Source organism: Myodes glareolus, chromosome 24 (genome assembly GCF_982192425.1).
Source record: "Myodes glareolus chromosome 24, mMyoGla1.1, whole genome shotgun sequence".
In the NCBI taxonomy this organism is placed as follows: domain Eukaryota; kingdom Metazoa; phylum Chordata; class Mammalia; order Rodentia; family Cricetidae; genus Myodes; species Myodes glareolus.
In genome coordinates this window covers 15283409-15306164 of record NC_142049.1, presented here as the reverse complement: position 1 = coordinate 15306164, position 22756 = coordinate 15283409, and the positions used below count along the sequence as shown (strand labels likewise).

The window sequence follows — 22756 nt, the reverse complement described above, 5'->3', positions numbered from 1 at the left end:
TTACATATCTAGGAAAATGAAACGATTTTTTGCTTATTATAATATTAAGCATGTTACAGGTATACCATACAATCCTACAGGCCAAGCAGTTATAGAAAGATCAAATCGTACTATAAAGGATATGCTAAACAAACAGAAAGGGATGAAAGATACCCCCAAAAATAGATTGCATAATGCTTTATTAACCTTGAATTTTCTTAATGCTAATGAGAAAGGAACAACAGCAGCAGAGAGGCATTGGATAATGGAAAAAACTTCTGAACTAAACCAACCTGTTTATTTCAAAGACGTGCTGACCTCTCAATGGAGGCCAGGAGATGTGCTACATTGGGGAAGGGGTTTTGCTCTTGTTTCCACAGGAGAAGAAAAATTGTGGATACCATCAAAATTAATAAAGGTTCAATTTGAAGAGGAGAAACCTCTTGGAAAGGAGAAATGACAGCTCATCCACAATGATGATATTCATACAGTTGGTAAGAAAAACATATAGAATGGGGGCAGGGTTCTGTTCTTATCTCCACAGGAAAACACTGATTTTTGAAAAGTTCAAGGGACCCTGGATAGCTGAATACTGACAGATGGAAAATAATGGCCCAACAAGGACTATCAAGAAAACTGAATAGGTTCTGTAAGTAAAATATACTAAATCATATTTCTAAATTTATAGAGCTGGTTTTAGAGTTGGACTCTGGCTCAGTCCCTCTCTAATTCCAAGCCTGTTGTTAAAAGAAAAACCCAGAGTTTCTGGAGTTTCTGTCTCATGTCAAGAGCCATGATATGGGACAGAAAGGAATATGAGTTTAGAAAACATCTTTACTTTTCTTCATATCTATCATACCTTTCATTAAATATATCTATCATGTCTTTTATTGAATATATATATGTCTGTATATGTCTATATGATTATATATTATTATAATCATATAATATATGATATTAATATATGATTAATATATATGATTAATGTTTAAGTTTTCCACAATGAACAATAAGTTTTTCCTGCAGTGACATTTGAAGTTTCCAGGAAGAAGATGGGGCCCCATAACAACAACTCCACCTGGTTGATATGACATCATGATACTGATAGCACTACTACAAGACCTGTTTTGAGTACCAGCTGCACAAGACGATTCCAACGTGGTTAGCTGAAATAATGCACATCTTGTACAACATTCTGGCCAGTCCTCCACAAAATACTCAGAGACTATTTGCAATTTTAAAAGACATTGATCTTGAAATTTAACCATCATTTTGCTTTCACAGGATCCCCCAGAAAGAATGTCGCCCCCATGACAGCTGGAAGTAATTCTAGAGAACGACATCCCCTCTCCCAGTAAAGTTTGTCCTTGGGTTTAGGGACATCATTTAGGGGTGGGTTATAATTAGTATAGGGTTGAGGGTTGGGGGAGGAATTTTATAAGCACAGGAATCAAAAAAAAGAGGGATAATTGAGGGATAATTGGATTATGGGATAATAGCTTTGTACTTGTGAGTTATTGTTTTTAGACAAATATATTGATATCGATTCTTATATATTGATACAAACTTAAATTATGTTGACTATTTTAGGCATGCATGCTTCTACCTCTGTTTAAAACATTTTTATGTATTGACATATATATATTGTATTGATATATGTATATTTTACCATATTGCATTGTACACTTCTACCTCTGATTAAGATACTTATATATTGTTTATATATTGATATATATATTTACCATATTGCAATGTATACTTGCACATTGTTTATATTTGGAGGTCATATTGTCCCCATTTATTGCACAGTTGTTTACTATTTCAATCTTTAAGTTAGATAGATATTGAGAATAATATAGATCAATAGTCATCTAAGTTTGTCATTTATAATTAGACTAATCAGGTTCTTTAGATACATAGAGATTATATTCAGTATAGATAGATAATCTTCAACCTCTTCAAAGAGCTGTAGAAAATGGCCTTTAATCTAACTCAGAGTTCTGTGGTAGGGAGACACAATCGCTACTGGCAACACTGATCATTTCCCGAGAGAATGTTGAGCACCAAAGACACTCCACCTGGAGCCTTTCTTCTTGGCAGAACTGGCCTTTGGGTAAAGAAATGCCCATACCTCAACTACTGACAGAGTTACAGAGTATCCGTAAATGGATAAAACAGGACTGTCATATCCTGCCAAGACAGGATAAGATAGTTTTGAAAAGTTCCTTGCCTTTGAAAATGGTATGTCAGTTACATTAGGCCTTAGCCAAAGTTGGTTGCTTCAACGCTGCAAACGTGATTTTGGGTGTTTGCCCAGGTAGCCAGTTGTCTATGTGATTTGTTACATGTTCTGGAAATTTGATTGCACTTCCTAATTACTTAGGTAACATTATTTCCCTTCTCAGATCTTTGATGGGATTGAAGATTATATAAACGTAGTTACTTTCCTTTCATGAAGTGGCCAAGTTATTTCTTATACAAGACTTAAGCTAGTTAGAATAGGATATTTGTATTTATTGTATATAATTGTGTAGGTTTGTACTTACTGTATATAATTTCATAGTAGGCTTAGAACTCTCTTACTTAAACAAAAGGGGGAGGTGTTGTGGGAGTAACTTCCGCTGCCTCAACCAATAGTTGCTGAAATACGAGCCCACAGTGCAGCGGGGAGCGACTTCCGCTCCGTCAGCCAATAGCTACTGAAATACCAGCCCACTGGGGTGTGGTATATTTCTCTTTTAAAAAGAGAAGCAGTTCCGGATCAGGCCCTCTTGGTTCCGGCTCTTGGTTCCGGTGCTTGCTCCTGGCTCCTGCTCCCGGCTCCTGCGACTAGGCTCCCTTCCTGACGGTTTATGGTGTATGTAAGTTTTATCCCCCAAAATAAATAACCCCTTAAAACATAACTGGTGTGGGATTGATTCGCCGATACAGGATGATTTAATTCAATAGTTTGTTCTTTAGCCAATGTCTCTCTGCAGCTGTCATTCATTTCAAGTAAGTATTTATAAAATTTAGATCTAACAAAGCATTATGCAATCGATTTCTAGGTGACTTCATTACTCTTTTCTGTTTATTTTCATTTTACAGAGACATACGCTGGAGCATTGTGAGTTAATTTGTACAGGAATCCCCATGATAGTCATGACTGCTAACAAATGGGTGATCACAGAATCAGTCTTCTCAGAACTCAAAGTAGTTTACCACTGAAATCCTGAATATACATGTAGGGTATGGTCTACATATTTTAATTTTCCAAATTTGACAAAATGAAACACATCCATCTGCCAGAGTTTATTCCTTTGAGTGCCCTTTGGGTTAGTTCCTACAGGTAGTGGAGTCTGGTCGTGTAAAGAAGAAGTAGGACATTTCTTTATCATTTCCTTGGCTTGTGGACAGAAAAATCTTTTTTCAAAACTTTGCTCTTGACATGCTCTTTCATGACGTCTTGGTGCCCCCAGGACATTTCTTGTCAACAGCTGATCAATTTCTGCAATATATTTTACTAGAGGGTCAGGAAAACTCACATAGGATTGGATTGTTCTAAATATTTGGGATGATTTCTATTCCTGTAACTGAATAAATAATAAAGCCAATTATGTATGATCATGACAATATCATAAGGGATTTGTGCCATTTTACTTAAATTTCCTGTTAACCTGCCTTTCCCGATTTATTTGCATCAGTATAGAATGTAGGGGTTCCAGTTAATGGTGTTTCCTATACAATGTAAGGAAGAGCCAGTAAGTTCTCTTTATAAAGTGAATTCTTTTGCTTTTGAAATACTTGTTAATTTCTCCCAAAAATTTACTGCAAGCTCTTCGCCAGTGTTCAAATTCTGCCCATAATGAGTCAATTTCATCATTAATAAAATGTACTGCAATTCCTGTTAATTAATGAAGTCTTAATTTTTCTTTTAGAAGCAAACATAAGTTTTTCATTTTCTACTCTGTCTATGTGGTAAAAAGATCCATTCTAAAATAATATCTTTTCTCGGCATTAATATTCCTGAAGGAGAATGCATATAGGGTAAAATAACCAGAAATGTATTCAAGCTCTGGATCCAAATGATCCACATGTGACTCCTGTAATTTCTTTTCCAGCAAAGCCTATTCACTCTCAGCCATTTCTCTTGGATTGTTTAAGTCCTTGTCAGCTTTCAAGGTTTGGAGTAAATTACTCAGTTCTGGTTTTGTTACTCCACTAGTGGGCCATAGATGGGCAATGTCTCCCATCAATCACTTAAAGTCTTTAAGAGTCTGTACTTGCATTCTCTGCCGCAACCAGCCCCTGCAATGGCCTGTCTTTGGTTGGGCAAGAAGATCGTGTTTATGACATTCAGATTCTAGGAGATAAGTTTTTGTGCATTTTGGTGGTACAGAAAATTGACCTGCCTGAGGACCAGGGAGAGCCAGATGAAATTTCCAGACAGAAGTGTTGGGAGGCAGCTCACCAGGTGCAGGGTCCTGTACTGGTGGAGGATGCCTGTCTGTGCTCTACCGCACTCGGGGCGGAGGGGGGGCTCCCTGGCCCCTACATAAAATAGTTTCTAGAGAAGCTAAAGTCTGAAGGTCTCCACCAGCTCTTGGCCAGCTTTGAGGACAAATCAGCCTATGCACTTTGTACTTTTGCTCTCAGCACTGGGGACCCAAGCCAGGCAGTCCTGCTGTTCATGGGCCAGAACGCCGGTCGGAGGCTCCGGGAACTTTGGGTGAGATTCCTGCTTTCAGCCTGATGGATAGGAGCAAACGTATACAGAGATGCCAAAAGCTGAGAAAAACAACACCATTTCTCATTGGTTCAGGTCCCTGTTCAAGCTACAAGAGTACTTTAGCGCGACGGCTGGGGCTGGTAACCAGTAAAGCCATGGGGATGGGGAGGATTGGTGAAGAACCCCAGGAGGCAGGCACTCCTGGCAAGTATTTCTCTGGGTTTCCCTTTGCCAGGTCTGGAAGAGCAGTTTGCTCTGTATAGGGAAACTCTGGGCCAGTTGTTACTAAACTCTTGCCCTTTGGGATTCATGAGTTTCCTTTGGTCAGGCATAATGGTGCACACCTTTTGTCCCAGAATGTAGGAGCAGAGGCAGACAGATCTTTGTGAGTTCAAGGCCAGCCTGGTTTAGATAGTGAGTTCCAGGACAGCCAGAGCTACACAGTAAGATACTGTCTCAAAAGCAAAACAAAAAGGCAGAGTTGCTCTTGCAGCCTCTGGGATACTGAGAGAACTTTGGGTGTTCACACTTCTTAGCTGGGTTGAGGGTTAGAAAAGAAATACACAACCTTTGATTTTAGAAAACAGCAAATATAAATTCTGGAAGGCATGTTTCCAAAATAAATGGTATATGTGTTTTGGGAAGGAAAAAGAGTCTGCAATTGTTCTCTCCTACTTTGTACATTTTGAGGTCAAACTTTTGGTAGACCGATTTTTTTTGGTAGACCTATTTTATATTCTAAGTTATTAATAGAATTTCTACTTTGTATTTTTTTCAGGAGCAATTGTAATCCCAAACAAGGCAAAATTTTCTTTACTTCTTTGATACTTCTTTTCTCTAGGTATCTTCATTTGAATCAGCTATCAAATATTGTCCACATAATGGTAAACTATAGATTGAGGAAACTGCTTAGGTATCATTTCCAACGGCTGTCATACAAAATATTGGCAAAAGGTGGGGCTGTTTAACTTTCCTTGTGGGAGAATTTTCCACTGAAATCTCTTAGTGGCTGATAATTGCTACAAGGTGCAACATTAGATAGTAATTGTTCAACCATCTTTTTACAAGGAACATATCAGAACCAGGGGCCCTCATAAACATTAAGCCATAGTTCATGGAAATTTTGGTGTTATTATTTTATGAATAAAGTGGCTGGCTTTTGCTGTGAATTTTCGCTGTGGCCAACTCCCTTTCTTTTATGCATTGGGAATTAATTTCCATAGTTCAGAACTATTTTCTCTGCCATTGTGGCTTACTAATTGCATTCTGCTAGCCACGTGTGAAAATAGTTTCCCATTGCCAGGACTGAAAGAAGGTAAACACAGAGGTAAAAACAGAGATCTGCCTTACTGTAATTATCTTCATCAGCAGGCATTTGGTCAGCATTTAGGGTCCAGGCAAAAGCATCCCATTTAAGATATTCGCAGATATCCAAGGACATGCAATTACTGCTTGCCCAAGCTGTTGGTTCATAGTTGCTCAGATAGAAAGAAGAATAAACCAGGTCACTGATGATTTTAGTACAGGAAATTTACTGTCTGTGTTTTACTCTAAAAAACAGCAGAAGAGATAATTAACCACAACCCAGGGAAAGAACTGCAACACCCACATTCAGAATGGGTGATAACAGCATACCACTGAACTGATAATTTAGTGTAAACTCCAGACTTAGGCCCTTAGAAACTGCAGCTTCTGGTGAATATGCTAATCAGATGAGGAGCCATTAGCTTCCCCCTGACTGTTTAAGTAGGTTGCCTGGTTACCTGGTATCCTCTATGCATGCTGGGAGAAAAGAAGCAGAGTGCTGATTTAAAATACAATCTGTGCCCTATTCATAATTTTACTGAAAAGAAACCTTTCATCTAACCACCTAAAAATATAGAGCAGCACCCTAACGTTCCTCTCTAGATCCCCTGGTGATTTAATTCCTTTCCTAACTTTCTCCATTAAGCAGTTCACTGAACCTGCCCTACCCATTTCCACCTTTAAGCTGAAAGTCACAGATCCGTGTGTTAGTGTGTGAAAATTGTTATCTGATTTTTTATGGTGCAAAAGAATCCCAGCCCTGGAACCAGCAAGGGCTGGGGAATTGCTGGTGATGAGGGTATGTATGACTAGGAACTTTTGTAATGGGTAGAACAAAAGAGAAAAGGAAAAAGAGAGAAAACAGGAATAAAGAAACATGGATAGATGGATCCTGTTGTAAGTAGATTTCTTAGGCCTCAGACTTTAGCCCCCTTTGCTTATTGTGGTGTCTTTGATTGAACCCTGAGGTGGGTTTCTTAAGAGCTGGACTCTTAGGAGCCACACTATTAATTATTCTATGTAGGCACTGTGAAGACAAATTTTTCTCTGTCTTTTTCTTCTAAAAGTATAAAGAAGAAACAATCATTTAAATCAATAACTATGAGGCCATCCTTTAGGTAATAGAGAAAGCAAAGGAACGTCAAACTCTAGAGGGCCCATTGACTGAATCACGTTAACAGCTCTTGGATCAGTTACCATTCTCCATTTTCCAGATTTCTTTTTAATAACAAATACAGGAGAATTCCACGGGCTGGTGAATTCTTCAGTATGCTTTGGGAGAATGTTCTTGTACACTATAAAGATTTATCACTCATATTGGTTTAATGAAATACTGATTCGTCAATGGCTAAGCAGGAAGAAGTTTAGAGTGGGACAATCAGACTAGAAGAATTCTGGGAAGAGGAAAGTCAGAGAGTCAGTTGCCACCCAGACATGGAGGAAGCAAGATGAGAATGCTTTCTGAGACTAGGCACCAAGCCACATGGCTAAACATAGACAAGAATTATGGTTTAATTTATGATGTGAGAACTAGTTAGTAATAAAGTTGAGCAACATGCCAACCAGCTTATAATTAATATAAACCTCTGTTTGTTTATTTGGGACTGAATGACTGTGGGACCACATGGAACAAAAGCTTCCATTTTCATTTAACTGCTCCTATACCAGCTGTCCTAAAGCCTGCAATTTCTCTATTGTTAAAGGCCATTGTTCAACCTATATGGGGTTCAGCATTTGTTTGTCTTCTTGGCTTCTTGATTGAGGTTGTCCTATGTCCAGCTTCAAACCCTTGCTATCACATTTCCCTAACATATATCCTTAGTCTATGAGCTAAAATAAACCACTGCTTAAATTGCTTTTGTCAGATGTTTGAGCAAAGCAATAGGAAAGAGAGCCCTTATGTGCCCCCTGTCTCCCTTGTGTAGGTCAGGACATCTTAACATTTTCTACTGAGCACAGCTTTGCACCTGAGAAATTTTTACATGATTCTGACTGCAGGGATCTAAAGCAGGCACACAAATCAAGCATTTACTGGCAATCAATCCAAAAGAAATTACAACAGTTCTTTGGGGCGGGAGAGATGAATCAGCAATTAAGAGTGCTGGCACAGAAGACTAGAGTTCAGATCCCAGCACCCATGTAAAAGCCAGACATGGTCCTGTTCAGCCCTCTAACCCAGCACTAAGAGGGCATGGAGAGAGCAGAATCTCTGGGCCATGGCTGGCTGCCAGTCTAGAGGAAATCTGTGGGCTCCAGTTCAGTGAGAGACCCTGAATCTAAGGAACGAGGCAGAGCATGACAAAGGAGGACACCTCCCTGTAGTTTGCTGGCATGTCCACCAACACATACATGTGCACATACAGCACACCCATACACTTCACACGCATACACACATACACTCTCATATATGTGTAAAGTTAAGAACAAGAAAACAAAACCAGTTATTTGGCACACATTTTTTTACCACTCAGGACTAAAGTAAATTTACACATGAATGAGAGAGATGTGCTTTTGACCTCTTGTCACCAACCCTGATCACCTGACCTTCAAGGGTCCACCTACCCTCACAGTGAAGTGGAACGGGCCTTCACCATATAACAGGCCCCATTGGAGAATTAGGGATGGTACCTTTCCAATCTCCAATTCACACAGTCCAAATCCCTCTGGGGGACACCTGTCTACTAAGTGAGAAGCTCAGCAGTTTCCTGAAAGGAATGAAATTTAAGGGCAGGCTGACCCCGGAATCATGCACAAGGATATTGTGGGAGAAGTGCAGATCCGCATAGAGTAGAAAGAACAGCTAAAGTCCTAATTAGGTTTTAGAAAATACTTTAATAATTCTTTACGAAGCCTCTTCTGACCCGCTCAGGAGGGTCCACGGTCACATTAATCCATGGTTTAGTCCTTGTTCATTTATTCCTAGGAGGGAAGGGAGAAGTAGCAGACTGAGTTAGGGTCTAGTCTAACCTCCAGGTCTCAGGGACTTGTGATTCCTGGAGCTCAGTTCCCAAGACCCAAGAAAGGGAGGGAGGCAGGGACAGAGAGAAGGAAGCAACGAAGGGACAGGTCTGGATGGAGAGAAAGCCCTAAGCTAGGCTGATGTATTGGTTACATCTCTTTGGGCTAGAATTTTGGGCATGGGGCTGAGTGGTTGGAATCCCTGGTAAGGCTTGGAGACTGGAAGACTTCCCAAGGGCTGTCTCAGAATTGGTGGGCTGGATAAAAATGGGTGGAACTCAGAAAGGTGGATTTGGGTCAATAGAAAGGGAAGGGCTCCAGTAGGCCTGAGCAGGGCAAATGCAGTTCTGGCAGATCTTGTCCTCCCTCACTCCCTCTGCCTTGCTAAACTGTTAGATTACATTCCTAATACCATGGTCTATTCCCTTATTTGGCCACTTCCTCCTCCTGAGGCTGACCACGAAGGTCCAGTATCAAAATATTCTGCAATCAGAAGGCCTACCCTAATTAACATGCCCAATCAAAACAAGCCAACTCATACTAACAAAGGGGTTACCCTTTTCCCTTCATAAGTTCCCATTTGCCTATGGGCCACATCTGTCTCCCCTTTATCCAAAGGCAGTCCTTTCTTCCTCTGGGGAAATATCTCTTCCCCTTCTCCCTTGTCCCTTTTTCTCCCCTACCCTTGTCTCCTATTCCCTGCCTTTGTACCTCTGGGGTAAATAATTCTCCCTTGTGCTGAGAAATTAGTCTTGGTGTGCCTTTCCAGAAAGTTCTACTGAAGGAAAAAGAATGAACGGTTGGGCCAGAACTGGGGCAGGAGGTTGGTAGTATTCAGTAAATATGTCTGGCCAGGATCTAAGAACTGGGGCTTGAGGCCAGCCTGGCAAGGGTTCAAAGGGGCTTCATAGTGTGTAACCTTCAACAAGTAGGCACACCAGTTTGTTTCTGGGACTTTTGGATGTCGGAGTGAAAACCTGCAGTTTAGAGGAACCTGGTTTGAGTATGCGTGTTGGGGGGAGCATCAGGATTTTGTAGGAGCTGGTTGACTAGATGCATTTGTTAGTAAACTTGGGACTGGGATGGGATTTGTGCAACTAGAGGAGAGGACCTTACTATATTCACGCCCAGCAGCTTCAGGGCAAAGTGCATGCAGTTGTTCTCAACAAGATGATAGCGATCAGGAATGCTGTTCATGGCTTCTCGCACATGGTAATTCAGCACCTTAGGATCAATGCCACCACGTTTGCGTAGTACACGCAAGAGGTTTCGGGAGTGTTTCATCGCATTGAGGCCCTCTTTGTACACCACACCATTAATGTAATCCAGAGGTATTTGTCGCTTATTAGCTAAATCTTCCATGGAGCTAACAGGCCTGGTGAACATGGTGCCTGTGGAGATAGCAGGCCCAGTGCAAATCAGAGACAGCATTTCCTCAAACTGAAGTCCCATACAAGGGCTGCCCCTCCCACTTTCAGAGACCTACAATTTCATCCCAGTTTTCACCCTACTGCACCCCCTCTATGATTGGCCAAATTTGTTTTCGCTCACCCTCATACTGTATGATCTCTCCCTGGCCGCAGTAAACACCCATGTGGGCCACATTTGACACCGGCACAGGAATCTGAAACTGGAACATGAAGAGGTCTCCAGGCTGAGGATTCCTTTCATCTAACGCCACTTCCTGGAAGTGCTGACCAATGAACTCCTCAGAGAATAACTTCAAGGTCCTGGATGCCTTGAGGAGGAGAAATGTCACAGACTGCAGAGTGGATGCACAGGTATAGCTGGGTGATTCTGCTTGTCACAGATGGTAGACCTGGCTCCTGGTGGGGATCTAGGCACAAGGTCTTCACTGCTCTACACCAGCCTCCCTGTCCTTACGGGACTCTGGAGGCCTGGAAACCACAGATGTAAGCTGCCCTGAGCCTCCCTTGCGGGTCCCACACTATCTAGCAGTTGGGCCTTCCTTGCCACCCAGGTTTATACCCTATTCCCAAATCCCGCCACTCTATTCTCCTCCCGCTCCCGGTTCCTGGATGCCCTCATCATCTTCCATCTTGGTATTCCTACAAGCAACAATGGGTTCTGTGTGTTGTCAGGTTTCCTCCTGAAGAAACAGAAAAACTTCAGTGAGATCTGGACCATTGAAGACACCTCCCAAGTCTAATAACCTCAGTAGCCAACGTGTATTCTCATTCACTCCTTGCTACCATTCTTGAGATAGGAGTAGTATCCTTATTTTCAGGAGGAAATTGAGGAATATCAAATCTTGCTACAGTACACACAGCTAATCTGTGCCCATGTGACCATCCTGAATAAATAAATACTGAGGTAAATAAATACTGTACTAAATAAATACCGTGGGTTTTTTGCTTTTCTATAAAACAGAGGAATCCAGTGTAGTTTCTCATCTTCACTGGGAACAGAGGGTGCTGCAGACTTGGAAGGATGATTTCACTGTCCTGGTTAAACCTGATCTTTGGTTTCAGGGTGGGGGGCTATTGAGACACTGCTAAAGGTCCTGAAAACAAGTGACAACTCAAACAGGCACCTCTGTGTCCTTCTGCCCTTGGTCAGGGGTCATACTCTCTAACATCCACCAAATAGGGAGACACCTTCCTACCAGCTTCCCTCCCTCCCATCCCATACCCACGGGGTCAAGCAGAAGTCACAGCTATGGAAGGCAGGGGACGTCCTAGTCCCTGTTGAGACTGCTGGGACCCTGCCTGGGAAGGAGATAAGATAATCCAAGGACTTCTGCTCCATTTACCTTGGAAAAGAGTGCGCCCATCTAGAGAGAGAAAAACCAGTCATTATCACCAGGTTCATCACCCGTCCTCCCTGCTCTGGCTGCTCAGTATCTGGGTGTTGTGCATAAACCTGTTCTACATGGCTGATAACAGATTGAGAGACCTGTCCCCTCTCCATATGGGACATCAAAAAGTCCCTTCTCTCTCGACCTCAACTTCCTCCTCTGTAACCTGGGGACAATAATGTTGGTGAGCTGGGCATCACCTGACCACTGTGAAGCACAGAGAGCTTCTTGTGATCCTTACAAGGCCTGAGGGTTTATCTAAGGTCTAGTTTGGCTCCTGAACTTGCACATTTGCCTGCAGTGGAGGACTGCAGAGAATACCTCTTTCTCAGCTCTGAGGAGAACACTGAGTCATAAAGGCTGGTTTTGTCCCTGTGACCCCTGCCTCACAGATCAAAAGGAATTACTCAACCGGAAAGCCCAAATTTCCCACTAGAGTGTGGGCTGAGGGCAGAGAGCCTCTCTGGCTGCCATCAGCTGGGCATTTGCCCTTCAAACAAGGCTTCAGGTCCAGGGCTGCTGTTCCACCCATAATGAAAAATAATACTTGTTGCCAAAGCTGGATGAAGGCCCCAGTTAGCCCTGACAACAATGTCATTCTCATTGGGAAGAAGGGAAAGGTGGGGCCTGGGGAGGTTGTTAAGGTTACATCTAAAAAGCGGTAGAAGTAGTGTTCAGACTGAGGTGGTCTGACTTAGCCAGGGTATGGGACTGACTCCAGAGTCCTGGGACCTCTTGAATGGTACACAGAACCCCGTCTCCAGCCCCCACCAACAGGAGGTACTGACTCCTGCAGTCTTTCTGACTAGAGGAGCAGCTACCCTTGCCTTTAGCATTCATTCATTTAGTCGGCCCAGGGCCTGACAACGCTGCCCACCCTGTTGGGGATCCAGGCTTGGAGGCCTGAGTCCTTCCTTCTGTCGCCCTGGCTATCAGAAGCAGAGCAGTGGCAGGGTGTCCCTGAGACTGGCTTTGGGGTCACTGCTCCCAGCCAGGTACCTACAGCTAAAGTAAGGTCAGAGTGGAAGCCTACCTCTTCTGACCATCCTTCCCTTTCCGTTGGCTCTGGTCACTGTGATCCCATCATAATCTGAGCTCATAATGTAAGCTGCTCACCTTGTAGTGAAGATCCCAGGAACATAAAGTTGTAAGCCTAGAGAGAGGAGAGCTGACAGCCTGCAGGTGTGTCAGCAGCCAAATGTTAACTTTGAACAATGTCTTTTTCCTTAAAGCCAGAAGTTTTGTCAGTGGTCAAAGATCAACTTATAAAGAAAAAACCTCTGTGTTACCACTGCCACGGACCAAGGTTGACTTCATAGCTGCTTATGTCAGTCCCAGCTGCTCGTTTCTTTAATCATTAATCACTGCCTTGTATCTTTCGCATCTAGAGGGGCAAACATCTGTGTCAGAACAGCTGCAGGCTTCTGCAAACACCTTAAACCAACACCCTAAAAGCAGAAATTGTTAATTTTAAAATGTAAAGGTGACTCTAAGCTTAACCTCAAGATTGTAAAAATAAAAAAATACATTTATCCCAAGCCTGATGCTTAGTTTTCACTATAAAAAGAGGCTCAAAACTTGTTCCCATTGCTGCAGTATCAGAGACCGAACTTTGATTGTTGCCCCAGAGAGCTGATAAGCTTCTTTTTGCCCTGCTGTATCTGGCATAAAGTTTGCTTCTGGTTCATAGGCTTTGGGGTCTGTTCCCCATTATTTGAGCATCCCCAGGACCCAACAGTAGTAACCACACTTCACTCCTTATGAGACGTCTGTCTTCTGTGACCAGCGGAAAGAGGACAAGTTTCCATGGGTCTGGCAGATAAAGGGGCTAACCAGGAAGTTCTGGGGACAGATTCTGGGCACCAGTGTCCTGGCCAATCTGAATGAGACAGCAGCACTTTCCCTATGACCCTGGGGTGGGCAAGAAACCAGAGCCTGGGGGCTGGGGTCCAGATAGGTAAATTGTAGTGACATTTAAATTGTATTTTAATAAATAAAGACTGTCTGAAGATCTGAGAGTAAAACAATCCAACTGGTCAGCCTTACAGACCAGGTTACAGTAACTCACACCTTTAATCCCAGTAACCACCATAACATGCACCTTTCATCCCAGTAGCCATACTAGTTGCCATAGAAATTAGGGGGTTGCATGCCTTTAATTCCAGTGGTGCACACCTTTAATCCCAACCCTAGAGAGGAATATAGGATGGGAGGAGACAGCTCTCAGACAGAGACTCGTTCTGAGCTTCCTGGGATCAGGATTGTCATTCTTGAACTGAGGTCGAGGTAGGAGCCACTGGCTGGCTGTTTTGCTTTTCAGATCTTCAGGTTGTTCCCCAATTTCTGATCGTGAGTTTTTATTAATCGCCTTTCATTTGGCCTGCAACATGGTGCATGAACCCACCACCCTGGGATTAAGAGTCTCATGCTCTACCAACTGAGCTAACCTGTATGGATTCATTCTGGATTAAGAAAACTGAGGTTTGATCAAAATGGAAAGCCCTTAAGTCCCTTTCTGTCTCCCTAGTGGAGGGCAGGACATTTTATCCTTTTCTACTGAGCACAACTTTGCACCTAAGAAATTTTTACATGACTCCGTCTGCAGGGATCTAAAGCAGGCACACAAATCAATACATCTAATAACTAAATCCAAAAGAAAGTATTTAAAAAACAATTCTTTAGGGCTGGAGAGATGACTCAGCAATCAAGAGTGCTAGCACAGAAGACCAGAGTTCAGATCCCATCTCCCATGTAAAAGTCAGACATGGTCCTGTTCACCCCTCTAACCCAGCACTGAGAGGGCATGGAGAGAGCAGAATCTCTGGGCCATGGCTGCCAGTCTAGAGGAAATCTGTGAGCTAGACGTTTAATGAGAGACCCTGAATCTAAGGAACAAGGCAGAGCATGACAAAGGAGGACACCTCCCTGTAGTTTGCTGGCACGTCCACCTACACATACGTGTGCACATACAACACACACATATACTTCACACGCATACACACATATACTCACAAATCCGTGTAAAGTTAAGAGCCAGATAACAAAACCAGTTATTTGGCACACATAATCTTACCAGTCAGGACTAAAGTAAATTTACACGTGAATGAGAGAGATGTGCTTGTTTGTGTAACACTGCGTTCAGAAGACACACTAATGTGACACATGCTGAGGAATAATGGCAGGACCATGTCAAAGTCCCTGTGTCTGTAAGTGAACCATTTTATTCCTGTAAGATAAGATTGTAGAACAAATTTTAATTGGTCTTCATAATAAAAACCTAGAGTCAAAATGGGGTAAATGCTGAAAGATAAAACAAGTAGACAAGCCAGCCTCTAGATAGACAATATACCTCGACTGAATCCTCAGAATGAACGCAATGAGCCTCTGTCTCCTCCTGCCTGGTATTCTTCTCTTGGACCAGACATACCTCTTTCTGTCTCCTCCTCCCTAGTCCTGGGTTTAAAGGCTTGTGACTCCCAAGTACTGGGCTTAAAGGTTGAGCCACCACCATCTGGCTCTTGTTGCAAAAGGAGCAGCGGACTGCATGCCAACAAACAAAAAAATCCATAAACAAACAAAAAAAAGTTGCATCCTGTTCTCAAAAATTACACTTTGATCCTCAGTTGCACAGGGTTTGTTGATGTCAGCAGCCACCTAAGCTGTGAGGCCTAGCACTGGCCACCTAGATTGAGAAACAGGGTCACCTTTTCATTGGTAGCAAAATCCCAAGGGGATTCCCACTAGGTGAGCCTGCCTGCCTGAATCCCCCTCTTCCGAAGACAATTTGCTTGCCCCTAGTGCTTTGGATTGTGTGGTCGCTTCTCTGAGATTCCAGACCCATTTCTTATGTAAGTCCCTAAAAAAAACAAACAAATAGACAAACAATCAAACAAAAACACAGAAACAACACCTCACACTCCCCTGCTGCCCCTAGAAGCTGAATGGCCACTGCTTCATTCTTGCTCCTTTAGAGCAACTTGTGGACTTCTGTTCACTGCTATATTGCATGACGAGCAGGTCTGCACAGAAGGCCTCTAATAAATGATAGCTATTGAATTCATGAACGAATAAATGAGTGAGTCAAAGGTCAGGGACTGAACCACAGTCTAGCCAATCAGGGCTGAATCATAACACAGAGAGGGGTGGGGTGGGAAGAGGGGAAGAATGAGGTGGGAGATGGGGGAGATGAATTTGTAGGAGGAGCCAATTTCTCAGTCTACATCCTGAGCTGGCTTCCTGAAGCAGTCCAGACTCAAACTTCAGTTCACGAATTTAGACCCCTCCCCAACCGTGCTGGGTTTGAGATTTTGTTTTGGTTTCTCCTTGAGCCAACTCTTCCAGTTAATAAAAGGCTGCAAAGCAGAGACACTCCAAGAGCCCTCAGCTGTTCCTTGAGAACACTCCTGGCTGGCCCCTCCCTCCACCAGCATGGGGCTCCCATGGATGCTCAAGGAGAGATGTCCAGGTTGCAGGAACCCTGGTGAGCAAGTCTGGAGGGGCAGCAGGCTCCTGGGCGCTGTCCATGGTGCCAGTGTCAGCCCCATTCTGGTCTGTGCTTCCCTAGTTCACCTCTTATACTTGGAGGAGAAGATCTGGCTGCTTGCTGGTCCTGACCATATTCTGTCTTGTTTCCCGGTGTCTTCAATGTAGGCTGGGGCAGCAGACATCGGTCTGCGCTGTGGGGCAGCTGAGCAGCGGGGCTGGGCTATGACCTATGTGGGGGGGGGGGGGGGGAACGGGGGCAACTTTAGCTCTGCAGGGATGCAATTCCACTGAGTAGATTCTGCAATCTGGGCCATGCTCTGAGATTCTTAAAGGCACAAGGACCACCACAAAGTGCAGCTGTTGGGATGAGTGGACATGGAGAGGTGGAACAGCGCCTGCCCCGCCCAATCCCTCAGGGCCTGGACACCCATTATCCGCACTTAAAGCAACTGCAGGCACCAACAGGTCTGACACTGAACCAGGCTGCCTGACTAATGTCTTTGGAGGGTGTGGATCTCCCTTCACCACATCTGAACACCTGACCTTCAAGTTCAGCCAATCCACACAGTGAAGGGGGAAAAGAACCTGAAAAAAGACCACACCTCAGGCTACAGTTGAAACACTGACCATGGAGTTTTAGGGATGATATCTTTCCAACCTCCCTTTGTACACATTTTAAATCCTTCTGGGGGCCACCTGCCTACAAAGGGGGTAGCTTAGCAGTGTCCTGGAAGAAGTGAAATTTAAGGGCGGGCTGACCCCAGAAGCAAGCACAAGGGCATTCTGGGAGCAGAGCAGATCCACATGGAGTAGCAAGAACAGCTAACGTCCTGATTAGGTTTTAGAAAATACTTTAATGATTCTTTCTGAAGCCTCTTCTGACCCGGTCAGGAGGGCCCATGGTCACATTAATCCATGGTTGAGTCCTTGTCCATTTATTTCTAGGAGGGAAAAGAGAAGTAACAGACTGTGTTAGGGTCTAGACTAACCTCCAGGTCTCAGGGACTTGTGATTCCTGGAGTTTAGTTCCCAAGACCCAAGGGAAGGAGGGAGGCAGGGAGAGAGAGAGAAGGAAGCAAGGAAGGAACAGGTCTGGAGGGAGAGAAAGCCCTGAGCTAGGCTGATGTATGGGTTACATCTCTTTGGGCTAGTGTTTTGGGCTTGGGGCTGAATGGTTGGAACCCCTGGTAAGGCTTGGAGACTGGAACGGTTCCCAAGAGTTGTCTTGATTTTTAGAACTAGGGTTCTCAAAACCCCAAGATCAGAATTTGTGGGCTGGTTGGAAATGGGGGAAACTCAGAAAGGAGGACCCAGCGACTGGGATGGGGATGTGTGCAGCTAGAGGAGAGGAGCTTACTGAGTCCATGTCCAGCAGCTTCAGGGCAAAGTGCATGCAGTTGTTGTTCTTAAGATCATAGCGAGGAGGATCTCCGTTCATAGCTTCATATACACTGCGCTCCAGCAACTTAATATCAGCGCCACCACGTTTGCGAAGTACACGCAAGAGCTTTCGGGTGCGGCTCAACTGACGGAGGCCTTCTTTGTACACCACACCTTCACAGTCTTCCACAAGCACTTCTGTTACACTGTCGCTCATGACTGTGGGCATAGCAGGCCCAGAACAAATCAGAGCTGGCTTTCCTCACACCGATGTCCCACTCCCTGGCGGGCCCCACCCTTTTCAGAGACCTACACTTCCATCCCAGTTTTCACCCCAGTACAGCACATCTGTGACTCGGACAAGTTTGTTTTTGCTCACCCATAAAGTGTATGATCTCTCCGTTACCGCAATAAACACCCACGTGGGCCCCAATGTTCTTTGCCTTTGGAATCTGCAACTCAAACAAGAAGAGGTCTCCAGGCTGAGGCTTCTTTTTGCCTAAATCCACCACATCGAAGTTTTCACTTAGGAACTTCTCATCAGGGAAGTACGCAAAGCTGCTGGATGCCTCTCCCGAGCTCTAGGAGGAGAAAAGTCTCAGGCTGCAGGTTGTGTTCACAGGCATAGCTGGGTCATTCTGCCCGTCACAGATGGTAGACCCTGGCTCAGGGTGGAGCCTAGGCAGAAAGTCTTCATTGTTAACACCTGCCTCCTTGCCCTAAAGAGACACAAGAGGCCTAAAAACCACAGATGTTCCCTGCCCTGAGCCACCCCTAAGGTTTCGATACTGTGTAACAATCGGGATTTCCTTTTCACCCAGGTTTATCCACTGTTCCCAAATCCCGCCACTCTTTTCTCCTCCCCCTCCCAGTTCCCGGATCTCCATCTTCATTGGTCTTCCATCTTGGTATTCTTACAAGCAACAGTGGGTTCTGGGTGTAGCAGGTACCTTGCTTGAGAAGAGGACCTGAAGAAACAGGAGAGCTTCAGTGAAATCTGGGCCATGTAGACACCTCCATAGTAATATAACCTTGGTAGCCAAGGTACACTAATTCACTCCTTGCTACCATTCTCAAGATAGGTATAGTATCCTTACTTTCAAGAGGAAATTGAAGAATATTTAATCTTGCTAGCGTACACCCAGCTAATCTGCGTCCATATGACCAACCTGCATCCCACGAACTAAATTAATACTGTGTTTTATTTTTTAAAATAAGGAACTGAGGAATATAGTTTAATTTCTCATCTTTACTGGGAACAGAGGGCGCTGGAAACTTGGAAGAATGAATTCATTGCCCTGGCTCTATCTAAGCTTTGGTTTCAGAGGAGAGAGAGAGAGAGTTGGGCTATTGAAACATTGCTAAAGAACCTGGGACCACCAAGTGACCCCTCACCCCAGGACTCTGGACATCTTTGTGATCTTATGCCTTTTGGTCAGGGGACATTCTCTCTAGCATCCACCAAATAGGGAGAACACCTTCAGCCTAGCTCCCCTCACATCTCATAACCACAGGGTCAAGCAGAAGTCACAGCTGTGGAAGGCAGTGGACTGTCCTGGCCCCTGTTGGTACCCGGCCTAGGGCGGGGACAAGATGAGCCAAGGACTTCTGCTCCACTTACCCGAAATGAGGAGCTGGATGAGAAGCTCATCTATGGAGAGAAAAGCCAGTCATTACCGCCGAGTTTGTCACCCTTCCTCCCTGCTCTGATTGCTCAGTATCTGAGTGTTGTGCATAACCTACATGGCTGGTTACAGGTTGAGAGACCTGTCCCCTCTCCAATGGGATCAAAAAGTCTTTTCTCTCTTGACCTCAACTTTCACATCTGTAACCTGGGGACAATAATGTTGGCGGGGGTGGGCATCACCTGACCTCTGTGAATCACTGAGAGCTCCTTGTGATCCTTACAAGGCCAGAGGCTTTATCTAAGATCTAGTTTGGCTCCAGAACTTGCACATTTGCCTGCAGTGTAGGACTGCAGAGAACACCTCTTTCTCAGCTCAGAGGACACCAATGGATCCTAAGGCTGGTGGCCTCCCTGTGACCCCTGCCTCACAGGTCCAAAGGAATCACTCAAATAGAAAGTCCAGACTCTCCCTCAAATTTCCCACTAGAGTGTGGGCTGAGGGCAGAGAGCCTCTCTGGCTGTCATCAGCTGGGTCCTTCAAATAGGGCTCCAGGTCCATGGCTGCTGTTTCACCCATAATGAAAAATAATACTTGCTGCCAAAGCTGTATGAAGGCCCCAGTTATCCCCAACAACAATGTCATGTTGATCCTACTGCCATCCTCATTTAGAAGATGGAAAAAATGGGGCCTGGGGAGGTTGTTAAGGTTACATCTAAAAGGCAGTGGAACCAGTGTTCTAACTAAGGTGGTCTGACTTACCCAGGGTAAGGGACTGACTCCAGAGTCTTGGGACCTCCTGAATGGTACACATAACATCCCCCCCGTCTCCAGCTCCCACCAACAGGAAATATTGACTCCTGCAGTCTTCCTGACTAGAGAGGCAGCTACCCTTGACTTTAGCATTCATTCATTTAGTCGTTAAAAGGAGAGAGTGCAACACCCTGGAACCATCAGAGCCTGGGACAGAAGTTTTCCAGTGCCACAGCCCAGGGCCTGACAATGCTGCCCACCCTGTTGGGGATCCAGGCTTGGAGGCCTGAGTCCTTCCTTCTGTCGCCCTGGCTATCAGAAGCAGAGCAGTGGCAGGGTGTCCCTGAGACTGGCTTTGGGGTCACTGCTCCCAGCCAGGTACCTACAGCTAAAGCAAGGTCAGAGTGGAAGTCCACCTCTTCTGACCATCCTTCCCTTCTGGGGGCTCTGATCACTGTGATCCCATCATAATCTGAGCCCATAATGTAAGCTGCTCACCTTGTAGTGAAGATCCCAGGAGCATAAACTTGTAAGCCTAGAGAGAGGAGAGCTGACAGCCTGCAGGTGTGTCAGCAGCCAAATGTTAACTTTGAACAATGTCTTTTTCCTTAAAGCCAGAAGTTTTGTCAGTGGTCAAAGATCAACTTATAAAGAAAAAACCTCTGTGTTACCACTGCCACGGACCAAGGTTGACTTCATAGCTGCTTATGTCAGTCCCAGCTGCTCGTTTCTTTAATCATTAATCACTGCCTTGTATCCTTCTCAGCTAGGGGGGCAAACATCTGTGTCAGAACAGCTGCAGGCTTCTGCAAACACCTTAAACCAACACCCTAAAAGCAGAAATTGTTAATTTTAAAATGTAAAGGTGACTCTAAGCTTAACCTCAAGATTGTAAAAATAAAAAAATACATTTATCCCAAGCCTGATGCTTAGTTTTCACTATAAAAAGAGGCTCAAAACTTGTTCCCATTGCTGCAGTATCAGAGACCGAACTTTGATTGTTGCCCCAGAGAGCTGATAAGCTTCTTTTTGCCCTGCTGTATCTGGCATAAAGTTTGCTTCTGGTTCATAGGCTTTGGGGTCTGTTCCCCATTATTTGAGCATCCCCAGGACCCAACAGTAGTAACCACACTTCACTCCTTATGAGACGTCTGTCTTCTGTGACCAGCGGAAAGAGGACAAGTTTCCATGGGTCTGGCAGATAAAGGGGCTAACCAGGAAGTTCTGGGGACAGATTCTGGGCACCAGTGTCCTGGCCAATCTGAATGAGACAGCAGCACTTTCCCTATGACCCTGGGGTGGGCAAGAAACCAGAGCCTGGGGGCTGGGGTCCAGATAGGTAAATTGTAGTGACATTTAAATTGTATTTTAATAAATAAAGACTGTCTGAAGATCTGAGAGTAAAACAATCCAACTGGTCAGCCTTACAGACCAGGTTACAGTAACTCACACCTTTAATCCCAGTAACCACCATAACATGCACCTTTCATCCCAGTAGCCATACTAGTTGCCATAGAAATTAGAGGGTTGCATGCCTTTAATTCCAGTGGTGCACACCTTTAATCCCAACCCTAGAGAGGAATATAGGATGGGAGGAGACAGCTCTCAGACAGAGACTCGTTCTGAGCTTCCTGGGATCAGGATTGTCATTCTTGAACTGAGGTCGAGGTAGGAGCCACTGGCTGGCTGTTTTGCTTTTCAGATCTTCAGGTTGTTCCCCAATTTCTGACCCTGAGTTTTTATTAATCGTCTTTCATTTGGTCCGCAACATGGTGCATGAACCCACCACCCTGGGATTAAGTCTCATGCTCTACCAACTGAGCTAACCTGAATGGATTCATTCTGGATTAAGAAAAATAAGGTTTGATCAAAATGGAAAGAAAGCCCTTAAGTCCCTTTCTGTCTCCCTAGTGGAGGTCAGGACATTTTATCCTTTTCTACTGAGCACAACTTTGCACCTAAGAAATTTTTACATGACTCCGTCTGCAGGGATCTAAAGCAGGCACACAAATCAATACATCTAATAACTAAATCCAAAAGAAAGTATTTAAAAAACAATTCTTTAGGGCTGGAGAGATGACTCAGCAATCAAGAGTGCTGGCACAGTAGACCAGAGTTCAGATCCCAACCCCATGTAAACGTCAGACATGGTCCTGTTCACCCCTCTAACCCAGCACTGAGAGGGCATGGAGAGAGCAGAATCTCTGGGCCATGGCTGCCAGTCTAGAGGAAATCTGTGAGCTAGACGTTTAATGAGAGACCCTGAATCTAAGGAACAAGGCAGAGCATGACAAAGGAGGACACCTCCCTGTAGTTTGCTGGCACGTCCACCTACACATACATGTGCACATACAACACACACATATACTTCACACGCATACACACATACACTTCACATGCATACACACATACACTTCACACGCATACACACATATACTCACAAATCCGTGTAAAGTTAAGAGCCAGATAACAAAACCAGTTATTTGGCACACATAATCTTACCAGTCAGGACTAAAGTAAATTTACACGTGAATGAGAGAGACGTGCTTGTTTGTGTAACAATGCGTTCAGAAGACACATAATGTGACACGTGCTGAGGAATAATGGCAGGATCATGTCAAAGTCCTGTGTCTGTAACTGAACCATTATATTTCTATAAGATAAGATTGTAGAACAAATTTTAATTGGTCTTCATAATAAAAACCCAGAGTCAAAATGGGTTGAATGCTGAAAGATCAAAAAAGC

General features: G+C 44.3%; 1 protein-coding gene and 1 pseudogene across 7 annotated transcripts in view; one reads left to right on the top strand and one right to left on the bottom strand.

Moving 5' to 3' along the window:
- LOC146889878 (uncharacterized) overlaps positions 1–20727 on the bottom strand; it is a 37881-nt gene extending 17154 nt beyond the window's left edge. Inside the window, exons 1-9 of one of the 7 annotated variants that reach the window (XR_015736375.1) lie at positions 20510–20727; positions 19255–19284; positions 18552–18601; positions 18013–18214; positions 17611–17852; positions 12885–17194; positions 11724–11744; positions 10502–10712; positions 8805–8911 (exon numbers count right to left, since the gene is read on the bottom strand). Coding sequence is in view for 4 of the 7 variants with exons in the window: in XM_087901423.1 (XP_087757549.1) it covers positions 8906–8911; positions 10067–10341; positions 10502–10712; positions 11724–11744 (513 nt within the window). In the remaining 3 variants the exon portion in view is untranslated. Of the gene's footprint in view, positions 1–8804; positions 8912–10066; positions 10342–10501; positions 10713–11723; positions 11745–12884; positions 17195–17610; positions 17853–18012; positions 18215–18551; positions 18602–19254; positions 19285–20509 lie in introns of those variants that run through there. The other 6 variants (XR_015736374.1, XR_015736376.1, XM_087901425.1 and 3 more) reach the window with 6 other exon arrangements.
- Positions 3995–4950, top strand: LOC148117966 (inosine triphosphate pyrophosphatase pseudogene; annotated as a pseudogene).
- Positions 20728–22756: the final 2029 nt, after the last annotated feature.